The 23,601-nt window shown below is 42.1% G+C and overlaps 2 protein-coding genes across 5 annotated transcripts in view; one reads left to right on the top strand and one right to left on the bottom strand.

Annotated features, from left to right (window-relative positions):
- B4GALT4 (beta-1,4-galactosyltransferase 4) overlaps positions 1-23,601 on the bottom strand; it is a 118,185-nt gene that overhangs the window by 49,208 nt on the left and 45,376 nt on the right. For all 3 annotated transcript variants that reach the window (XR_013527617.1, XR_013527616.1, XR_013527619.1), the window contains exon 6: positions 3,262-3,317. The gene's annotated coding sequence lies outside the window, so the exon portion shown is untranslated. The remainder of the gene's footprint in view (positions 1-3,261; positions 3,318-23,601) is intronic.
- UPK1B (uroplakin 1B) overlaps positions 4,797-23,601 on the top strand; it is a 28,956-nt gene continuing 10,151 nt past the window's right edge. Inside the window, exons 1-5 of one of the 2 annotated variants that reach the window (XM_008982400.5) lie at positions 4,797-4,857; positions 17,066-17,153; positions 18,104-18,304; positions 20,557-20,631; positions 21,291-21,413. In XM_008982400.5, the coding sequence (XP_008980648.2) occupies positions 17,085-17,153; positions 18,104-18,304; positions 20,557-20,631; positions 21,291-21,413 (468 nt within the window). In that variant the 5' untranslated portion in view covers positions 4,797-4,857; positions 17,066-17,084. The remainder of the gene's footprint in view (positions 4,858-17,065; positions 17,154-18,103; positions 18,305-20,556; positions 20,632-21,290; positions 21,414-23,601) is intronic. The other variant, XM_035274127.3, reaches the window with a different exon arrangement.

Here is a 23,601-nt window from a genome sequence, read left to right as displayed (position 1 = left end):
CTAGGAACTTTGAAAAAAGGTTTGATGAAATCCTATTGAGAATAGACAACTTAGAGAGGAGTATGAGTGAATTAATGGAACTGAAGAATACAATACAGGAACTCCGAGAAGTATGCACAGATTTAAACACTCGAATTGTTCAAAAAGAAGAAGGGATATCAGAGGTCAAAGTCCAACTTAATGAAATAAAACGTGAAGAAAAGATTAGAGAAAAAAGGATAAAAAGGAATGAGCAAAGTCTCCAAGAAATGTGGGACTATGTGAAAAGACCAAATTTACGTTTGATAGGTGTACCTGAATGCGACGGAGAGAATGAATCCAAGCTGGAAAATACCCTTCAGGATATTATTCAGGAAAATTTTCCTAAACTAGCAAAGCAGGTCAACATTCAACCCCCGGTAATACAGAGAACACCACAAAGATATTCCTCAAGAAGAACAACCCCAAGGCACATAATCATTAGATTCACCAGGGTTGAAACGAAGGAGAAAATACTAAGGGCAGCCAGAGAGAAAGGTCAGGTTATCCACAAAGGCAAGCCAATCAGACTTACACAGCAGATCTCTCAGCAGAAACTCTACAAGCCAGAAGAGAGTGGGGGCCAATATTCAACATCCTCAAAGAACAGAACCTTCAGCCCAGAATTTCATATCCAGCCAAACTAAGCTTCACAACTGAAGGAAAAATAAAATCTTTTATGAACAAGCAAGAACTCAGAGATTTTATTACCACCAGGCCTGCTTTACAAGAGCTTCTGAAAGAAGCATTACACACGAAAGAAACAACCAGTATTAGCCTTTCTAAAAATACACCAAGAAGTAAAGAGCACCAACATAAAGAAGAATTTACACCAACGAATGGATAAAACAGCCAGTCAACATCAAATGGCAGTAACCCTAAATTTAAATTGACTAAATCCCCCAATCAAAAGACACAGCCAAAACCCAATGGCATGTTACATCCAGACCTGTTTCACATGCAAGGATACACAAAGACTCAAAACAAAGGGATGGAGAAAGATTTACCAACCAAATGGAGAGCAAAAATAAATAATAAATAAATAAAAAGCAGGAGTTGCAATTCTCGTATCGGATCAAATAGATTTTAAAGCAACAATGATATAGTGATAAAAGGATCAATGCAACAATAAGAGCTAACGATCCTAACACTCAGATACGAGACTTAGATTCAATGAGACAGAAAATTAATAAGGATATCAAGGACTCGAACTCAGATCCAGAACAAGTAAACTTAATAAATATTTATAGAGCTCTTCACTTCAAACACACAAAATATACATTCTTGTCAATACCACATCACACCTACCCATAAGTTTAAATGAAACATTGATTGGCCATTATTAATACCCAATTTTTTTCAAAATAAAGCAATATTTCCATTTACTCTCCCTGTTTTTCTTCCTCTTTCTTCCTCTCCTTTACTTATTTTTTTTTTCTTTCCTTCTCTCAGAAAAAAGAAATCAACTTGTAAACCTCTAGATCCAGGTCGGCAATGTCTCTCTCATTGCTTGATTTCCTTCCTTCCCTACCCTCCCTCCCTCCCTCCCTCCCTCCTTGCTTCCTCCCTTCCTTCCTTCCTTCATCCCTTCCTTCCTCCCTACCATTCTTCTTCCCTCCCTTCCTGCCTTCCTCCCCCCCCAAAAAAAAAAAAAAAACTGGTGGCCAAGGGGAAAAAAAAAAGAAGTTTCCAGGGTAAAAGCAGAGAAATACCACTGTGTTTATAAGACAAAAGCCAGCAATTTTCACTATAACTTAAATCCAGACAGAGTCATTTATCTTCTTGCACTAAACAGGAAGTAGTGAAAATGAGTGAAGGTATTGGAGACTAACTTCTTCTGATAGAAATGCAGTTTCAGAGCTAGACTCATAATTAAGAGCTGGACCCAAGCCCTAGAACCTTCTAACATAACTGGTCAGGCCTAGGGAGAGACAACAGTGGGGAATGAGAAGGAACAGCCGGAGATACAGGAGAGACACAAAGAGAATATGATCTTGTGGAAAGCAGAAGAGGGAAGCATTATAAGAAGGATACAGTAATCCACTATATTTATTGCTTCTGGGTGAGAACAAATAAAAACAAAGAAAAAGTGTACACTGAATTTGGCAAATTAGAGGTTGTTTGTAACTTGACAAGCAGTTTCAATAGAGTAGTGAAAATGGAGGCAAGATTGAATTTGGTTGAAGTTTAAAGTGTAGATAGGTAAAACAAACCAGTTGCTTAGGAAAAGTGTAATTCTTCCAGACACTGAGACCAGCAAGGTTTGCCCGGGGGACCTTTTAGACCCAAAATATAAGGTTGTACACAACATCTTCAATAATATCTCTACAATAAATACAATGTTTTGTAGAGTAGCCCCTTAATATTGGACATCAGAGATATCACTGAGGGATTTCTTCATTGGGTGAAAATTTGGGTTAAATAATTTTTTATTGGTATATAGTTATTACATAAAATAATCCATATAATAACCATATATGCTTATTGAAATGAACTAAAATCCTTTCCAAATGCAAAAGTCTACTAATGCTGGGATGTCCCTTTCTTGGAAAAGGTCCAGACATACTTTAAGAAGTCATCTCGTGGTGGCCATAATCTAAACACATTAACTGAGTTAAGTATTTATCATCTCTAGAAGCTGAAGGAAATATGGGGATGTCAATTATTTTTGACTGAAAAAAATAGTTGTGTAAGAGAGAAGACCCACTAAAGGTCAAAAGCCTAAATATATACACATTTTAGGAAAGTTGTCAAGGAAACCCCACCAAAAATTTGTCAAGACCAACTGGAGAAAAAGTCATTTTTAGAGGCCCTAAAAAATTGTGTGGACCTGAACACTTGAGGCACATCATTTGCAGGTTTGACTCAACTGTTTTTTTTCCTTATTAACTTTTTTTTTTATTATTATACTTTAAGTTCTGGGGCACATGTGCAGAACATGTAGGTTTGTTACATCAGTGTTTTTAATACAGGAGCCGAGACATGATCAGTAACCTACTTTCCTCCACAGGGAGCCTGAGTGCTCAGGCAGACTTACTCTCCAGCCAATACTGCAGAAGATGGCTTCTCACCTATCCCAGGAACAATATTCTACTTTCTACTAACCTCATTGAGCAGTTAATAGAAAAAAATCATATTTGTGATTTTAATTTTTAATACCATTTTAAAAGTTATACAGATCATATAACTGTACACAAACAGTAAGGGTGCAGGCTGTGAGGACAGGCTGATTGCAGTCCTTACCTCTAAACAGCTGTGTAACCGTGGCAGTTAGCATCCTCGGGCTTCAGTTCTCTCATCTGTAAAATGGGAGAATAATAGTATACACCTTAAAGGGATATTGTGAAGAGTAAATTTGGCAGTACCTGGGACTTTTAGTATGTATTTAAAATATTCTAGACAACATTATGTTTTCAGAAGTATTTTTCCTGAAATTGGTCACTAGAGAAAGCAAAAGGCATTAAATAACCCACTTTCCGACCTTCCAGTAGGGAGGCAGCCTCTTTCCCACCCAGTTTGCACTACAACTCCCTCCCTTGCCATAGGAAAGTCCATTTGAAGTAAGGGATCTGTTAGGGAATGAAGAGAAGATGAACATTGCAGTGATTCCTTGCCCCAAAGATGATAGAGGAAAGCCTCGTGAGGATTGAAAAGTTTGAGTGTGTATAAAGGACCAAATCTTTTAGCCCAGTTAAATATCACGAGTCGCGACCCACATTGAAGGGCAGATCATGGAGGAGCCCGGTGGCAGGGCCATCTTTCTCCAGAGTTTCCTAGAAGGGCTGCTTAAGACTGTCCAACCTATATTGCAGCTCAGCTTCTTTCTCTGCCCAGTCCTGTTTCTTCCTTCTCCCTGCCACGGGTGTTCACCTCAGGACACTCCCTCACAAATACATTTCACATTAAATTTAATCTCAAAGACTGCGCCTGAACAACTTAACCTGTGACACAGATGGTGCTGATACTTGAGGAACTCCCAAGTCTATTGATTAAGGCACTCAGTAAATTCTAACATTACTGCCATTACCTATTCCTAACCCAGGTTAGATAAGCTATGGTGCATGTATACCATGATAAGTTATGCAGCCATTAAAATAATGCTCTGAGTGCAATGTATAACACATGATGGCTCCAGAAGGCAGAGAAGAAGGGAAAAGAAGGGAAGGGAAGAGAAAGGAAAGGGAGGAAAGAAGAGGGGAGGGAGGAATTGGACATTAGATAATTACTTGAGCCCTCTCTCTTTGCCTGAATTTTTCCCAATCGGTTTCTTTCCATATCTCTTGCTCCTAATCAGTCTTTGGGTCACCTACAGCATGAGCATTACTTGGGCAATTACTATCTCTATGAATTTGGCATAGGCAAGTTATAGAAACTAAAATGGGACATGGCCCTACACTGGTAAGAAGGTATCAGCATTGCTGTGAGCGGTCAGGACTAACAAGCCTTCAACACACAAAAGCAGAAGTAAGGATCAAATTACACTAATAAAAACAAATCAAATCAAATCAAAACCAAAGCCCTGAGTTTGTATTCCAATAAAGTCCAGAACTAGGAGGGATCCAGGAAAGCTATGAGTGAGTCTGTGAAGGTGCTTCCATCTGTCAGAGTCACACATTCCAAAGCAGCAGAAATCTACTGACAGCCTCCGGTTACTCCCCCGCCTCCGCGAGGCAGGGCAGGCAGCGGCAAGCACAGCCCACGTTAGGTGCCTCCTGCCAATCACAGACCAACATTCCCTGGTCCTGGAGATTGAAAGCATTGCAAGGGGTCAGAAAAGCACCTGGGGCTGGTGCAGACTGCGAAGTGGGTCGCACCGTGTGCACAGAAAGAGGAGGCACTGTGAGTAAACTGCTTTCCCACTGCAGGGAAGTCCCTGGACTTGAGAGCTGGGTTGCCCTCCTGGGAGGGAAGCTAGCTGTCTAGGAGGGAAAGGGGAAGAAGTTAGATTCTCGATTCATAGAGTCTGTCATTTTTTTTCTTTCTAATTTAGGGTATTGTAACTGTCCTGTTCTCTTTTACTTTGAACGTTCGAAACTCTTTCTTAAAACCTTTGATAGAAGTCTCGTTCTCATTAAACTTCTGGAGATAGTATGCAGCCATCCTTTCAACCTTAGATGTCCTCACAGAAACACCAAGAAGAAAATCCAGGCACCCTGAGAAACCCTGTGTCTCCTGATTAAATCACACATAGACAGACACTTTTGTAGACCCCCAATTTTCTTGTGGAGTCAGAAAAGCGATATAAAATTTAACGAAGTAGCGCGTGTTCTTTCTTAATAATCTGTTCAGACTAGCAGAGAGAAAGTTTCCTGGTCTTCTTGTCAGAAATCATTTGGTTCTGCCAACTGGCAGTGAAATGTGTGAGGCAATTTACTCACGGTATTCTCTGCAAACACTTCTGCTTAATAAATGTGTCAGTTGAAGTAAGTCAACAAAGTAGCTTTATCTACACAATGTAATTTTTACATAATTTGTTTTTACTCTTTACCAATTCTTTGCTCCACCAGGATCTGCAGGACATAAAGATGTTTTTTGTTCTAATGACATTTTCATACAAAATATAAACTTAAGTTTCAAATAATGCTAGTATTATTTTATGTTTGCACTTGTTTATAAACCTAAAACCCCACTTCTAACTAGTTTTAAAGACTTTTAAGACATTTAAGAATTTATATCTAGTCACATTGGCACATGCCTGTAGTCCCAGCTATTTGGGAAGCTGAGGCCACAGGATCAGGAGTTCTAATCCAGGCTGGGCAACATAGTGAGATCCTGTCTCTAAAATATAAAATAAATTTTTAAAGAAATTTTGTTTACTTGAATGTCTTCTTCTAATGAAGGACAATGTTTCTTGACCATTTCTTCCCTGACTTGCTAAGCACAACAGGAAAGAACTCACTTAGGTTTTATAGACATAGTATATGTAACTATATGTACATAGAGTATATTCACCCACAGAGCGGGGTGCACAGGGGCTATTCCTTTTCAGGGAAAATATTTTGAGGTGACTTGCATACTTTCAGTCTGGGGCTTTCCATCTCTAACACAGGCAAATACTTAAAGTATTTTGAGTATAAATAAAATTTAGGTTACATCGTTTTCAGACCTTAGGAAGAAGCAGGTTTTCTTTTTAGTAACTATCTGAGTGAGGAGAAAAATTTCTTACTTTGCTTCCTGCTCCAACAGATTGTTTTGCTTTCTGCTATAAAATGGTCTTTAAAACCAACTCACCTATTTTTTTAACTGCTGGGAAGAATCATAACTTTTAGGTCCAAAGGTGACCTTAGATATCATTTAATCAGGGGGAAAAGAAATCTCAGAACTTCTTTTTGACTTCGGCTTACATTCTTTACCAGAGTAAACACCAGTCAGCCCTGAAATATGCTCTGGAATTTGGGCCTCATAGCCATGCAGGCTGCCCACAAACTTGATGGGCCACCATTCGCCAACCGGGACAGAGACCACATGGGCGAGGGGGTACTGTCATCATACCCCCCCAAGGATTCTCTATGGTACTTCTGCCCTGGAGCTGGGCATCCCTCTGGCATTGCCCACACCTGAGGCCCTCATGCAACTGAGTGCTCCTGAGCCATTGCTTACAGCTAGTCCCTGATTTCCAATGGGTGGATGACTCCCATCATACTGGGAGCACTAGGAATCAAGAGCAGTGCTGTCCAGTAGAACTCTCTGTGATGAGGGAAATGTTCTAGACAATAGACACTGACCACATGTATATAGGGAGTGCTTGAGATGTGGTTGGAGCAACTGAGGAACTAATTTTTACTTTCATTGAATTGAATTCATTTGACTTTAAATAACTCCATGCAGCTAATAAGTACCGTATTAGTCAACACAAGTTTGGAGCTTTAAAGCAAGAAAATCTTATGGGCACTGTGAGCCATGAGTGATGGACCTGGGAGAAAGCTCCCCTTTTTGTTATTTCCAGGGACTCATCCTACCTTAAGCTGAAGCAGACTAGCAATCGTTTGACCTACAGTCTCCACACCCATCTTTACTCTGAGTCAAGCAAGTGTGTGTTCTTGTCCTGAGTTTCAGGGTCAGGGCTAAGGCAGTAGCACATTGTGTTTCTTCATTCCTTCCTCTCCTATTTTTCCTTTTTTTTTTTCTTTGTTAATACAAATTTCTCTAGCTTGAACTAGCATTTGAGGTGTGGTTTGTGTGTTCTCTGGTGCAACAAACTTGGGTGAGGAAAAGAGGCAATGAACTTGAAAAAATGATCTCATGCTTACTGGGTGAGTCTCACTTCTTTTTCTTCTGCTTTCCAAATTGTTTTGTTTAGTGAGCAATTGTTTTTGGACCTATTCAATGTGTCTGGAAACATCAACTCTATGGATATGATTACTTTTTTATAAGAAAACAAACTGATTGAAAGCACAAGAAAGAAAAACAGGAAATATAATTCTAACCTTCAAAAAATCTGTAAAGCAAAGGAACTCCCAGGGTGTTGAGCAATTTTAATAAATCATCATTGTATTAGGTCACAGGGCAGTTTTCCCACAGGCGGGAGCACAGGGGCTATTCCTTTTCGTGGAAAATATTTTGAGGTGAGTTGCGTACTTTCAGTCTGGGGCGTTCCATCTCTAATGCAGGCAGTTGCTGCCCTGCCCTCTGCCTTCCACCATTTTCTACTTGTAAAATTTATCTCATCCCATTTGTTTCCTTTCCATCCCTGCCAGACAAGAAATCCAATATATGTGAGGGAGGCATTGCTTTAGAATAACATGGGGATGGTTCAGAAGACCACATATTTAAAACAGCTTCTGCATACTGTGGGCTAAAAGAGAAGACAGGAAGGAAGATACATCACATCATCAGAAGTCATCTAGCCACAGAGACAGAATCCAACCCCCAAATCATAAGTTAGAAGGTTTGTCATTTTAGGCTCTACCCTCTCCTTGTGTCTCTTTCCTTCTCATGGTGTCTTCTCTTGCCCTTTGAAAATTCAGTAAGAGAAGGAAGCTGATAAATGAGCCATGGACATGGATGGCTCATAAGACTTGATGTGGCTCTTTTATATGAATTTGCATTTTAATCTGGAACAAAGGAGTGCTCGTCAAATTGTAGCATTCAGAAGTTAGGGTGAACAGTGAGGAAGCTGTTGAATGAAGGGAGAGGATAGAAGGCTTTTTCCCTGCCAGCTTCACTTATGTGGCTCCCTTTCTGGCTTACCTTGTAGTGAGCCTCATGGGTAGGCTCACGGGTGAGAGGTCAAGAGTTTCTCTTAATTTAAAGAGACATAAATAGAAGTGCATCTCCCTACCTTAAAAAGAATAATGATTAGTCACAAACCCAATACAAGGCTGGGTTAAGAGTTAGGAAACCTGGACTTGAATCTTCACTCTTTTAATAACACATCACAATCATGAACAAGTCACTTCCTCTCTATGAGGCTTAAATTCGTCACCTGTACAAAGCCTCCAAGTTTCCACCCAGAACTGATATATCATGCCATGAACAGGCACCTGGCCAATAACTGTCCTAGGATAAACGACGCTTTAATTTCTCCCAAATTACATGTTTTAAGACAAAAACTACTAAAAGTGTAGTCATTGTCTTCTAGTTGTGACACCCATCAATTAATTTAAAAGTTTCTAATTCTGCTTTTTAATGCAATTCTTGGTCAAATTGGCTTTTTTGATGCACAGCAATACATTTTTTGGGGGGGTTCAGAATATCTTATTAAACAAACTTGGGTGAAGGAAAGAAGTAACAACATACCAGGCTATATTGCTGTGGCAGAGGCTAGCAGGGAAGAAAAGCCATACACACATATCCACCGTGGTAAAGAGTTCAATAGGCAGAAATGAGAGAAGGGATTCCAAAGACAGGGAGACACTAAGCACAGCATGATGGCATGACCAGGACACCACGGGGGCAGTGGAAAATGGCAGGCAGGCGGTTTGGAACCTGGATGGGTATTGCCTTGAATACAAGCTGAGAAGTTTGTATTTCATCTCTTAGGTGGTCCAACCACTCTTCCACTGGCTGAAAGGAGAATAAGATATAGTTGGGTCTGGCCAAATACTACAGACTGGTCTGTCAGAATGGAACAGAAGCAGATCTGGATTGAAAGAAATTGGTCAGCAACAGAGAAAGGGTAGACAAGTGATGCACCTGACAATAGGAAGCAAGAAGGAGCTGGTGGCTGGGCTTGTGAGTACAGAGGGAACGACCTAGGGCTTTCCTTTAAATTGAGGCTACAGGGAACCTTTGAAGGGTTTTAAGCAGTGGGGGAGATATAAATTCAGAGCTGTGTTTTAGGACAGTGGATCTCAAGATTGGCTAAGTGGCTGGCACTTGGAAGCCATGTTTATCTTTGTGGAATACCAGAAAAAAATTGGTCTACTAAATTTAAAATAAGTAAGTAGATCATTTTGGCCTAAATTCATACCAAAAACTAGATTCCAGCATAGACAGATGGTAGTAGCATCATGATTTAAGAAAAATGTATGAGAGGAAAATATTTAAAATGACAAATTTTGATCATAATTTTTCCTCAAATCAGGAACTGACTGGAATAGTTTAATATTGGCATCAAAACATGTCCCAGTAAATGGAACATCTGATCTGTGCTTTAGAGGATCATTTGAGAACCTCTGCTTTAGAAAGGTCACCATGGAAGCACTGTGTGGAATAGAAACAGAAAATGTTTAATTCATCGGATCCAGAAGTTAGGGGCCGGCAGTGGGAATTTGTAAAATGGTATCAGGAGACACCAGAAAATGATCATAGGCTCTTCTATCAAAAATATACATCAATCCCAATTGGATGGTGTGTTACTCAGGGTTCTCATGGAAATAGAACCAAAAGGAGATACATAAAGAGACAAAGAAGCAAGGTATGGTGGTTCACACTTATAATCCCAACACTTTGGAAGGCCAAGACTTGAGGACAGGGGTTCAAGACCAGCCTGGGCAACATGATGAAACTCCTTCTCTACAAAAATTTAAAAATTAGGCAGATATTCTGGCATGCACCTGTGGTCCTAGCTACTTGGGAGGTTGAAGCAGGAGAATCACTTGAGCCTAGAAAGTCAAGGCTGCAGAGTGCTATGATTGTACCACTGTACTACCTGGCTGACAGACCAATACCCTGCTGAGAGAGAGAGAGAGAGAGAGAGAGAGAGAGAGAGAGAGAGAGAGAGAGAGAGAGAGAGAGAGAGACAGAGAGATTAATTGTAAGGAATTAGCCTATGTGATTGTTGGGGCTGACAAGTCCAAAATCTATACAGCAGATAGGCAACCTAACATTTGGGGAAGAGTTAATGTTACAGTCTTAAATCTAAAATCTACATACTGAAAATCCAGACAGAGCTTCTATGTTACAGTCATCTTAGGGCAGAAATGTTACCTCTTCAGGAAGCTTCATCTCTCTTAAGCTTTTCAGCTGATAGGAGGAAGCCAGCCACGTTATGAAGGGTAATCTTCTTTACTCAGTCTACTGATTTAAATATTAATCACATCTAAAGAATATCTCCACAGCAATATCTACACTGATATCTGTCCAAACAACTGAACACCTCTCCCAGCCAAGTTGACACACCAAATTAACCAGCACAAGGTGATCATTACAATATTTCTTTATCAGGCAGGCAGAGACAAAACTCAAGAAGTTATTAACGCAGGCAAAAGTACCACCAGGCCCTAGAGAACACCACAGTTTCTATTCTGCATGCAGAGGAGTCACCATTTTCCTTCCCTTTTGCTCTTTCTCTGTGCCTGTCCTTTCTGGAAAGGTCAATTAATTCATAATGTCTTTTTTAAAAAATATCCATCAGCATGGAACTTTGTCAACGCTTTTCTTTTTTAACCTACAAAAGTGCATTAGTCTACCCCTATGCACAGGCATTTATTAGTCTTCAAAGAACATATATCTGCCAGGCCTGGTCTTTTTCTTTTGTAGAAATTATATCACCTTTCCTCTAAGTGTACCAGGAATGCAGCTCTTCCTAAAGATCCATCCAGCAGGGCTGGGCACGGTGGCTCAAGCCTGTAATCCCAGCACTTTGGGAGGCCGAGGCGGGTGGATCACGAAGTCAACAGATCCAGACCATCCTGGTCAACATGGTGAAACCCCGTCTCTACTAAAAATACAAAAAATTAGCTAGGCATAGTGGCGTGTGCCTGTAATCCCAGCTACTCGGGAGGCTGGGGCGGGAGAATTGCCTGAACCCAGGAGGCGGAGGTAGCGGTGAGCCGAGATTGTGCCATTGCACTCCAGCCTGGGTAACAAGAGCGAAACTCCGTCTCAAAAAAAAAATAAAATAAAATAAAAATAAAAAAGATCCATCCAGCTAATGTATTATGAAAGTAAACTCATTATCTCAATTTCCAGGACTTTTCTAGAAGTTTTACATTGAATGGGAGTGGGGGAGGGCGGGGCAGTCTGTATCTTTGACACAGACTTTGTAACATCAACTTACATGTTGTGACCAGAGTTCAGCTTCACTCTTGAGTGTCCTCTGACTTCTTGGTTAACTGCCTTTTGAGCTCAGTAACTTGCCTATTTCTTTCTTTTCCCTTAGTTCTAGAATAGTAGTTTCCAGTCACTGTGGGGTTAGCCATGTGTTTAAGAGGCTTAGAGCTGGTGAGAAGATACTCTGTGAGCCCAGGATTCCTACTCTTGTTTCAGCCAGAGAAGTACCATTCGGATCTGATTTCATATATTAGAGTTCCCTATTAAAATCCTATTTCCCTATTTCCTTTGAAAATGTTGTTCTGTACCAAAATAAAACAAAACACTGGTTTTAGGTGCCTTCACCAACCACTGGGCTCTTAGCTCTAGTCTGTCTGCTTTCTGAGACAAATAAACAAAATTAGTATTGGGTAACTAATATTGTATTAAAACTTCACCATATATTCTCATTTAATTTTCATAGTAACCCTTGAAGTTAGGTATTCCCTATACTCATTTGCAGACAAAGCTCAACAAGATGAAGTGACTTCCTGGGGTCACAAAACTAGTACGTGGTAGAGCTAAGATTCAAACCCAGGTCTATCCAAAGCCCATTTTCATTCCACTTCACCATATTCTCTAACCTGCTCTTCTACAAAGCTTTAAGCAAATCGTTAATTTGCACACTCATTTATTCAGATAAACATTTATTTCTTTACTTTGTCCTTTTATTTAGCAAAATAATTGAGTGCACCTACTATGCCACTAGGTACTATGCCACTTTGGACCTAGAAAGACAAATAAAACAGGGTCCCAAAGGCCTCCTCCTATTTTAGAGACTCTTGCAGTAAAGTGCAGGATGCCCTTCACAGGTTGGTAATGGGAGGAAATAATGCAAACGCGCAGCAGAGCAGAATCCTCTCTAAGTGGTACCAGCACAACGACAACCTCAGGGGCCATCTCTGTATCACTTCACAGTCTAGGGCAGAGGCCTCAGAGCTGGCCAAAGCCAGAGGGATGAGGCCCGATGGCGAGTGTTAACTGCTCAAGAATGCTAATGGCATGCAAGGGGGACCCCTCCCATGTGGATGTGCCGCTTGGTACCTGACTCTGGCCGCACCCAAGCACAACTAGGAAGTGTTTTTCCTTTTCTCTCATGAATTCTTTTATGGAAAATATAAATAAGTACAAATGGGTATCTTCATGTAAGGCCTCCAGGTCCCTCCAGCAGAGCAGCCCTTATGCAGTGAACAGAGGGAAGCAGGAACAAGGCTGCTTCTCCTCAATCTAAGCCCTTGGCTGTTAAAAGCTCCCTTCTATGCCCCTGGGGTCACTGATACATAAAACAAAATCATAACCCAATACCCTGCCCTTCCTAAATATCCTGTGCTTATAATTGAGTTTCTTGTATATGTGAACAATCTTAGTGCTTACCTATTACTTTGGCATCTTTTATCTCATTTAGTGATCACAGAGACCCCATCAAACAAGTTATAGTTCACTTACTTGATAAATGAGGAAGTAGACACTAAGGAGAACATTGTCCAACTTTACACAGTAATGATAATGACAGCACGAGGCTGAGACTTGAACTCTGGCATTCTGATGCCAAGTCACATGTGGTTACCATTATACTACAGACATTAGACTATGCTGTGAGCCTCTGGAAGCTTGCACTTGGCTCCCTCTTGACATTTGTGGCCATTGGGGGGATGCAGCAAATGTTTTAGGTCCTCTAGACACCAACCTTATCTAAAATACAAGTGGCCAAGTAGAAGCTATGAAATGCTAACCTCTCATTGACTTGCATGTTGCACCTTTTACTTCTAAGAATTCTGGTCTTAGAGGTGGGTGGGAGAGCTGCAGATTTTTGATACATCTAAACAGGTTTTCTGGAAAAGCATGTGGGTGCAGCACTGGGTTTGGGGAAAACATGCAAATATGAGTGTCCTGTCAAGGGGCTAAAGAGACAAGAAGCTGGAGATGTGAGTGAAGGCCTAGTGTTTCTGACCTTTGCAAAGAGTCTCCTGAGCAGGGAAATGTAGCTGTTCTCTCTACTCCAGGTGTTTCTATTTCTACTGAAAACATTTGCTATGTACCAGGACTTTATAAACTGTAGAGTGTTTAGTAAACAATCTGGGGCCAGGCAGACTTGTGTTTCAGTCTCAGCTTCTGCACTTTTTAGCAATGTGGCCTTGGGCAAATTAATCTCTCCAAGCTTCCCTTTTTTTTGAGAAGAGTTTTTGCTGTCACCTAGGCTGGGGTACAGTGGCCCAATCACAGCTCACTGCAACCTCTGCCTCTTGGGTTCAGACGATTCTCCTACTTCAGCCTCCCAAGCAGCTGAGATTACAGGTGCCTGCCACCATGCCTGGCTAATTTTCATATTTTTAGTAGAGACAAGGTTTCACTATGCTGGCCAGGCTGGTATCAACTCCTGACCTCAAGTGATCCACCCGCCTCAGCCTCCCAAAGGGCTAGGATCACAGGTGTGAACCACTGCATCCAGCCCCTTTTCTTTATACAAACAATGGCAAGAAAACAGATCTCCCCCAGACCCTTCGGAAGAAACACAGTCCTGATTTTAGCCCCATGAGACTCGTTTTAGACTTCTGCCCTCCAGAACTGTAAGATACATTTCTGTTGTTTTAAACCACAAAGTTCATGGAAATTTGTTACAGCAGCAGTAGGAAATGCGGAACTGTAACACCCGTCTCTCAGGTCTGTGGAGAAGATGAGCATCAAATGCCTAACAGTGCCGAGAGCATTGTAAGTGCCCAATAAATGGCAGTTTTCATCACTGTTTCCTTATCCTGGAAGACAGGAGTAGCTAAATTATCATGTGCCATTGATGCCAAAGGCTTTAAGGGAGAAGAGAATGCATAGTGAAAAAGGAGAACGTTTTAGTGCCAGCAAATTCAGAATATCTTGCCCACTGATATATCCCCACCTTCCAGAAAGCCACCCAGAGCTGGGATGCCTCCCTGGCATTTTCCATCATGTCCTTGTAGATGTTTCTTCAATTTATGCTTTTCTCTTTGCTCAGAGAAGTTTCTACCTCCTTTCCTTTTCTCCCACTGTTATCTGCATTTTCCACCCTAATTCTGACTCCTGCAATTCTCCCACGGAATATTCATTTGCTCTTTCCCCTTTGTCTAAACTCTGTGTGGCAGAGTCATCTCTGGAAAAGTGTATGGCATGGGGCATAATTGGGTCACCCAGGCCACCTCCCTTGATCAGGGCCCCTGCAGCTCCTTTCTGGACCAATAAAGCCCCTCAGTGCTCTGTCCTTCTCCACAGCCCTCCTTTTCCCCTTTATGTGCATGGTCATTTTTGCTTTGAATCCGTGCTATAATCGCACTTTAAACCCCTTGAAAGAAGAAATTGTCTTCTTTCACACGGTACATAGTACCAGTTGATATTGGTGCTGAATTTGGTCTCTACTGATTTCTGCCCTTTCCTCTCCATGCTTCTGTTACCTGAACTTCTATCTTTCACAGTCTATTTACTTTTCTCCCTAGTTTAGATACTAACCTAACTGGTCAGGAATAATGTCTGTACATACCAGCAATGAACTTTACAGTGTGACTCAAGCAGCCACGTGAGTAAGGCTCCCCCTTGGGGGAGTTTGTGCGGTCTAACCTGCAGCAATAACTGGAAAGAATGAACGAAATTTCTAAGCAGAAAGAAATGAATGGCATTTCTAAGCAGAAACTACACAGAGATCTTGTAACAATGGCCCAGATTCTTCCATTTCTTCAGCAAACATGGATAGAGTATCCACTGTGTGCCAAATTCAGCCAAAAATGCTCATAAATTTTAACTCAAATTGTCACGGCTACCCAGGTAAACAGAAAAGGGAAAAAATTTAGAGATGTCTAAACTTACTTGAAAGGTTGCTAATACTTACAGTGTAACAACAAGGCTAAAATTTAGCAAGGCTTAAGACAAATAGGTTTGCCACCCATTGCTACCCTACAAAACTAGGACTTTGGCCAAATTGGCTGGTTTGCTATCTCATGGGCACCTTGCTCTTCTGTCTCTACTCCCTAACTTTCCCTTTCTCTTCACCTGGAATGTCAGCCGCCCCCACCTCACTCCCACACATATCCTCCTCTACTCTATTTACCAAACCATACACGTCCCACAAGGCTTACGTCTTCCCACCTCAGGACTCCCACAATATTTAGTCTTGTTACATGTAGTATTTATGTGGGAACGCATCTTAGTTTCTCTACTAACACAAAAAACGCTAGACTACAATAATCTCCCTTCCATATCTTCGTATGCCTCAAAACACATATTGAACCATTTAATACGTTTTTATTTACAGCAGGAATGTATTAATTGATTAATTAAGTGTTGAGAGATATAAATGGCTTTTCTCGAGGTGCTTCACGTGCAGAAGCCCAAATGACTGACCCACACTCTTACCTTTGTGTTCCTTCCAGAAAATCCTCAGGGAGGTGAAAAACCCATGTTCAGCTGTGTTATAAATAGTTTCTGGGAGTCAATCCGGGCTGTGGGGAAGCTCAGGGACTATGGAGTCACACACACCAAAGTTGCTAGCCTAGCTCCACCACGTACTGGTTGTGTGACCCCAGGGAACTTAATTTACCAATTTAAGCTTTAGTTTCCTCAGCTGCAAAACGGAGTCCCCTCACCTTTCTTCTACCTAATTGGGTTATGAGAATTAGATGCATGCAGGCAAAGCACCTGGTAGAATGGCACACACCTGGTAGAAGGAAGTAAATGCTAGTCCCTGTTTTCTCTTCACTTCCCCTCATATACAACAGGGCACTCTTTCATTTGCCAACTATTTCTTTGGAGGTAATAAAATATTCAGAAAATAGGAATAGGCTGGGCACAGTGGCTCACGCCTGTAATCACAGCACTTTGGGAGGCCAAGGCAGGCGGATCATCTGAGGTCAGGAGTTGGAGACCAGCCTGGGTAACATGGCGAAACGCTGTTTCTACCAAAAATACAAAAAACTAGTGGGGCGTGGTGGCACGTGCCTGTAATCCCAGCTACTCAAGGGGCTGAGGCAGGAGAATCACTTGAGCCTGGGAGGCAGAGGTTGCAGGGAGCCAAGATCACACCTTGCACTCTGTCTTGAGCAACAAGAGTGAAACTCAGTCTCAAAAATAAAAATTTTTTTCAGAAAATAATAGTTTTGAACAGCATCCTACAGTCCACATGGGAACCAACCGCTAACTCTGGCCATGAGTTTACCCTTTGGGTTTCTGTTTGCCATGGCCAAGGGGAATGCGGGCTACACCTGGAACCCTAGTGTGCTTTGGCCCTGCCCAGTCACCACCTCAGCTCTGCTCTTTGTGCCCTCCACCTTGCGGGGCTCAGTCCACCACCCAAAAGGATGCATTCTACCCACTCCTTGCCTGAAAAGAACTCCTGAAAGGCAGTAACTAGGCCCTGGAAGCTTATATATTTTTCCTTCTTTATGAAAGTTATATGATTACTAAGCTCAATAATCAAATGTTCTTCATTGCTAAAAGATTATATGGCTTCGGGTTGGCTGCTTTGGGAACAAGGAGGCAATACGCAATGGCTTGGTTTAGTCACGTTACGGAGACTATAGCAGTTATTTGGTAATGCTTTCAACTGTGCCTTCAGCTGGTGGGAAATCCTGAAGATGGCCAAAGACGACTCCACTGTTCGTTGCTTCCAGGGCCTGCTGATTTTTGGAAATGTGATTATTGGTGTAAGTCATGATTATTTTTCAGGAAATTCTGCTCTTCTTGTAATCATAACTCTAGATTAAACAAAAGAGTTTAAAGGAAAATAATGCTATAATTACTGGTTTCCTGTATTTTTGCTTTAAGAAATGTGTTAGTAAATATGCTAGCTAGAATGTAACTATATTTCAAAAGATCATGGTTGAAAAGATAGGCATTTCCCTCCCAACTTTAAAATATAAGTATCTAAATGGAGTCATGTCAACCATAGTCAGCGTCTAAACACTCTATGTACACACTTCAGTGTTTCTTTTCTATATCGCCTTGGTTTGATTTCCACAGGACTCTGCTGTAAGGTTGTTGGAGGCAGATGTTTGCATCATCTTGTTCTCCTCATACAGAGGCTTGTACCAGGGTGTAAGAATAATACAGAGGCCACACTGTGTGGGCCTGGTGACACGGGAGAACACTTGTTTTGGAGTCAAGAGCTGTGGCCCAGCTCTCCCTCTGACTCCCCATATGACTCTGGCCATCACCTTTCAAGGCCGAGATTCCTCATCTATAAATTGTGGGTGCTGGCAAAGATAAGCTGCAAGGTTCCTCCCAGCTGTCAGTGATAAATATGACCAGGACCAGCTCCAATACCACAACTCAGAAATGTGGGCCATGATGTGGGGGCTGGGGGAGGTCATCCTCACATGAGAAGGCATTGTTTGAGTGATTCATGCCCCAAGAACATTGTGGATGTTCTGAAATTATGTGGGTCTGTTACTAAATAGACAGACTAATATGTGAAGGAATGTATGCCACCAGTTTACCAAGATGGAAGTAGCTGTTTCCTTTCCTGGCAATGGGGAGTTTAGATTAGTTGCATAAAACCTGTGCAGGAAAGGGAACCAGTCTGCCTTAACCTTCCCCGCCACCCCCTTTCCCAAAGCTGCACTCCTGATGGATCCCACCCTTCATTTGCCCCCAGTGTTGTGGCATTGCCCTGACCGCAGAGTGCATCTTCTTTGTATCTGACCAACAAAGCCTCTACCCATTGCTTGAAGCCACCGACAACGATGACATCTATGGGGCTGCCTGGATTGGCATATTTGTGGGCATCTGCCTCTTCTGCCTGTCCATTCTAGGCATTGTAGGCATCATGAAGTCCAGCAGGAAAATTCTTCTGGCGGTAAGACCTCAAAATTCTCTGCAGTTGTCTCCCTGAGCCTGTTTTAATGGACTCTTTCCTCTTCACTGAGCAATGCTTTGGCTTTCTGTGGGAGAGCAGGAAGTACCAGGTGAGTGGGGGAAGATTTTCCCTGCAGTGAAATTGTCCACGTGGAGGCAAAGATGCCCTCCACTGTTGCAAGTTCAGGAGACTCCAGTACAGAGAAGCCAAAAGGGAGACACCTGGGGGTGACCTGATGAGTATTTTCCATACTGTGCCTCTACAGCTGGTGTCTACATGCACCCAATAGGTACAGCTAGGAGCTATATAGGCCAAAGGAGAGACACAGAGAGAATTCATTCATTAGATTTTTTTCTCCTGACAATAAGTTGTTTAAAACATTTTGATATTAATTAGACATTCACATATTAGGATATAAAATACAAAATATGCATATATTTTTAAAAGAAAGTATAAGCTTTCAAAGATTTTTGAGCTCAAGGCTGATGATTGTGTATCACGGCCTACACTCCCCACATTATCATCCAACGTGCTTTTCAGGGACCCCAGAAAACCTTGATAAGCACATGAGCTGCTAACCTTCAGCTCATACCTGCCTGTGGGGGCTTTAACTCTGTGCACCATGGAGAGGCTTCTGCCCCAAACCACAGACAGCAAGACCATGCCCTGCCTTTGCAGATGAAAGCAAATTTGCAGGCAGCAGAGCTGAGAAACCTCAGTGTTAGGCCTGGACCCCTACTCTCTGCCTCCATACTCAGGGCAGCAGTTTCACACCATGATGGAATACACCCCCAATCCCCCACCCCTGAAATAACCCTTTTATTCTAATGCTGCAGGACCTCAGTACCCTCTTTTTAGAATGAGTCTAGCAATGTAAGGGGCTTGTTAGTTGACTCTTCTTTTAAACTAACTGTTGTCCTAGTACCAAGGGAATACAGGACATTTGCATTCTCTGGTTCCTTAGTGCAAGTTAGTTCCAGGGCAAAGGTACCCATTTTTGGTGGGTGGGGAAAGGAATACAGGAAAAAGGGAGAGGAAAAACAGGTGTTCCTAAAGACCAATTCACTTGCATTCCAGCCTCCCTTTGGGCCAGCCATGTGCGTGCCTGACAGCCAGGAAAACTGAGTTGGAGAGGCAAAGGGGCTAAAGGAGGCAACACCTCACTGTGTGCCTCCTTTCTGGAATGTCTTTATGAGGAGCCAGCAAAGCTACTGCCAAGGAACAAGGCAGCAGCTAATACAGGAAAAAATGTTCTGAGGCCTCTGAAGGTGCTCCTGCTGTTGACTCTGCAGCTAGAGCTTTATTCTGGTCTGGGTGGTGAGGGCGGCAGAGGGTCGTGCTTGGAAAGCCTCCCGTACCCAAAAAGGAGGACAGTTTTCCTTGCCTGCCCTGCTGACACTGACCACAGTGCCCCATATCCCAAGAGTGTGTGCAAGGCTGAGGAAGGCAAAGATGGAACTCTTGCAAACAGTCCCAATCCCAGATTCAGAGGTCATTTGCTGTTCAGATATTTTCCAGCCAGAAATAGGGGCAGTGTCATGTGGAGGCATCACGTGCACATGCACCCATATGCCCACGCGCATGTACACACAACACCACTACCACACACATCAAGTGCCATTTCATTCATCCGAGCCAATGTACTTCAAGTGTGTGTGCATGTGAAAGGAGAACACCAGGAAATCACGGTGCACCTGGAGGCTGCCTGCTCCTCTCTGATGAGGTTGGAGGCTTGTTAGGAAGGGCCCTAGATGTTCAACATGATCCAGTTCATCTTTTTCTAAATTCTGTGATTCTGAATTTTCAGCAAATTGGAAAGAAAATGTCTCCAAAATTCCAAAATTAAAGGGGATTTATGAGGCCTTATATTGTATGTGACTCACTGACTCTCTTGTCAGGCACTGAGCAGGCACATGCATGTATGCACATATTCACATGTGCATGTATGCACACATACACAACAGTTTGTTCTCTTATACTTGTTTTTCCCAGTTAAAATAGAAACTCCGGATACTGGACTGAGGAAACTCTTTATTCAGTGGCTATTTGTTCTCTGGAGAAAAGGAGAGAATTGAGCCTGACTAGCACCAAGCCCCAATCCAAGCCACTGATCAATGAGGGTTTGTTGAATAACTACATGAATGATTAGATGATTATACTTAGATGAATTTGCTGAAAAATCATAATTACTTGGGCAAGTCACTCTTTGGGGGGTAAATGTAATTCTTTTATCTCATTTGTTTCCCTTCTAGTATTTCATTCTGATGTTTATAGTATATGCCTTTGAAGTGGCATCTTGTATCACAGCAGCAACACAACGAGACTTTGTAAGTACAACCTCAAAAAGCAAAACGCTAACATGAATTATTGTTATTATAATAACCGACATGTATTAACTAACCCCTTACTACATGCCAGGCAAGCCAATATGCACAGTAATAATACATATATAATTTTACTTAATCCTCATAAATCTATGAAATAGGCATCATCACTCTTGTCATTCTACAAAGGAAAAATATGAAACAGAAAGTAAAGTGACTTGTCTGAAGTTAGATAGCTGGCAACTGAAAGAGCAAGAATTTTGAACCCAGATAGCCTGACTCCCAGGGCCCAGGTTTATAATCCCCTGTGGGTTTCACCACTCTGCCATGGCCATAGGCCTTCCAATGGGAGGATCTCTATTCCAGCTCAGCTAAGACTTGCTCTCAATTTTACATCTTTCTCTCCCATTCGGTTTCCCTAGCCTAAGCCACCCAACAATATCTGTTCCCCTAGCCTCATACTGATTTCTTTTAAGATGGGAGTCTCTTGCCTGCATGGGGACTTATGCCAACCTTAGCCAGCTGTACTTCATGCCTCTGAGTACAGTTTTGCTCCAGGAGAGAATTTCAGTGTCCCCAGGAACAGAAAGACAAAAGTATTTTCCTCTTCTTGGGAACTGGTGTGCAAACTCTCCCTCTTGTGTGGCTTCTTCCTACCATAGTTCATACCCAACCTCTTCCTGAAGCAGATGCTAGAGAGGTATCAAAACAACAGCCCTCCAAACAATGATGACCAGTGGAAAAACAAGGGAGTCACCAAAACCTGGGACAGGTTCATGCTCCAGGTAAGACCTGCAGTCTTGGGGAGATGACACTTTAATTTACTGGTGGGAGTGGGTGTCATACTCATGACTCAGTGGGACCCTATATTTTATTTCAAGCCATGATGATTCGCTTACATTTGTTGGGATGATTTTGTCAAGAAATTTAGATTAATCATATGCTCTGCGCCTTAGAACTCAGGTATCATTTACATTAAAAGAAAAATATTTTCCCTGCCCCACAGTGAACTCGAGTGGTAATTACTGCCTGTTTACCTTTTTGATACCTCTTCACAACTCCTGTGAGCTAGATCTTGCCAAACACCAGGCACTGTGACTTGATTTGAACACCCAATTTTCTCCAACTGGCAATCATAATTTACGTCCATGTTTATCTCAAATGCCATCAAAAATCCAAGTCTTCCAGAATATCCATCATTGCCCCCACATTGCCCTCTGTACACAAATTGTTATCTTCTACATAACTACCAATCTGACCCAGCTTTCTCACTGGCCCCTGCTCCCACTCCCCACCCCACCATCAACTTCTTAGAGTCATCAGCAAACTCCATTATAGCCTCCATTCCTTCTACGAACTCTCTCTTTACTCCCTGTTTCTTGCTTCATTGGAAACTTGGCTATCTTCTAGGAATACTGCCTGCCCTTCATTTTCCTCCCATATCCATGTACCATAGGACTGGAAATTGGCTAGGTGTCCTTCTTGCTCCCCTTGGCAGCCGTAAGATTTGCTTCCTTAATGTACATCACTCCTTATCCTTCCTTGTCATTACTAACCAGCCTCCCTACCCCGAATTGTTTTCCTGCCTTCATTAGGGATTTCAATATCTCACTCACTTTCGACCTCTTCAGTCATACTCCTGATATCCTACCTAGAGACTTCAGCAGCCACATGGATGACTCAGCCACATCTGGCCTCACAATTCTCCTACCCAAGGTGGAGGTTTTGTCTTCCACCCACCTCCAACCGCTTCCATGACTGTAGCCAGCATGCCATCACCCATGACTGTGCCACTAAGAACATTCCACTCTCTGAACAGTAATTTCTATCATTTCTTTCATCAATTCTAGTATCTCAATTCTAATAATTTTACCCCATTAGGACCTCCAATTAACTTTTTAACTTTTCCACTTTTTAACTTTCTATCACCCCTTTCATGTTTTCTCTCTCCTCTTTGCCTAACCCATATTTAGGTCCAGCCCCATGGCCATTCCTTCCTTACCCATCTCTGTTGGTCACTCTTTCCTAACCAAACCCACTGCAGAATACACCTTTTTGCTCACTTTTCATTTATACTCTAAGAGCTAAACATTGCTGAGAAAAGTCACACAACCAAAATAATTTCAATTTAAATTTGTGACCACAGAGCTCAAATAGGCACACAATATTTCCTAGTTATTTTCTCAGAAAACTCTCTTGTCACTATTCACATGTTCTTCCCTTCCTTCATGCCTGCCACATCTCTCCTCACTCTCCTTCTCAGTTGATGATCTGACCTCATATGTTATTAAGAATATAGAAGCAATTAGACAAGAACCACCTCATCTTTCTACCACCAAATCTACATTGATCTACATCTGTGCACGTTGCTTTCTCTCTTGTTATGACACACGGGCTGTCCTATGTCCAGCTCCTTTGCTTCTGTTCTGCATTATGTCTCCTTTGCCTCAATGGTCTGTTTCTCCCTTACATCAGCCTACATGGACACCTTAAATTGTCCATCTTATAAAATGACTCCCTTGTCCAACATTCACCCACTATTCTGTTCTGCTACTGTTTTGTTTTATTTCACAGCAAATCTCAGAAGAGACTCCTACACTTGTGGTCTCCATTTTCATCCCTCTCATCTGCTTTATTCCACCACAGTTAGCCTCTGGCAGCACCGCTCAATAAAAACAACCCTGCTCATAACTACCAATTACCTCCATCCTGCCAAATCCAGTAGCCAAGCTTCTCTCCTTATCTCCTTGGACATCTCTTCAGCATTTGTCTCACTGGCCACTCCCGCTTAGTCCCCTCTGCTGGGTTGTCACCCTTTTCCCAAATCTGAAGGTTGGAGTGCTATGAAGCTCAATTCTGGACCCTTAAATCTTCTCTGTCCCCACTTAATCCTAGTTTGAAATAAGCTGCCTTAGACTTAACCGTTTTTTCCCAGAATGCAGAACAGTTATTTTTCTTGGTTAGGTATTTCCC

The sequence above is a fragment of the Callithrix jacchus genome, chromosome 15 (assembly GCF_049354715.1).
Source record: "Callithrix jacchus isolate 240 chromosome 15, calJac240_pri, whole genome shotgun sequence".
In the NCBI taxonomy this organism is placed as follows: Eukaryota; Metazoa; Chordata; class Mammalia; order Primates; family Cebidae; genus Callithrix; species Callithrix jacchus.
The sequence above is the reverse complement of the archived record's forward strand: the minus strand, read 5'-3'. Positions and strand labels throughout refer to the sequence as shown.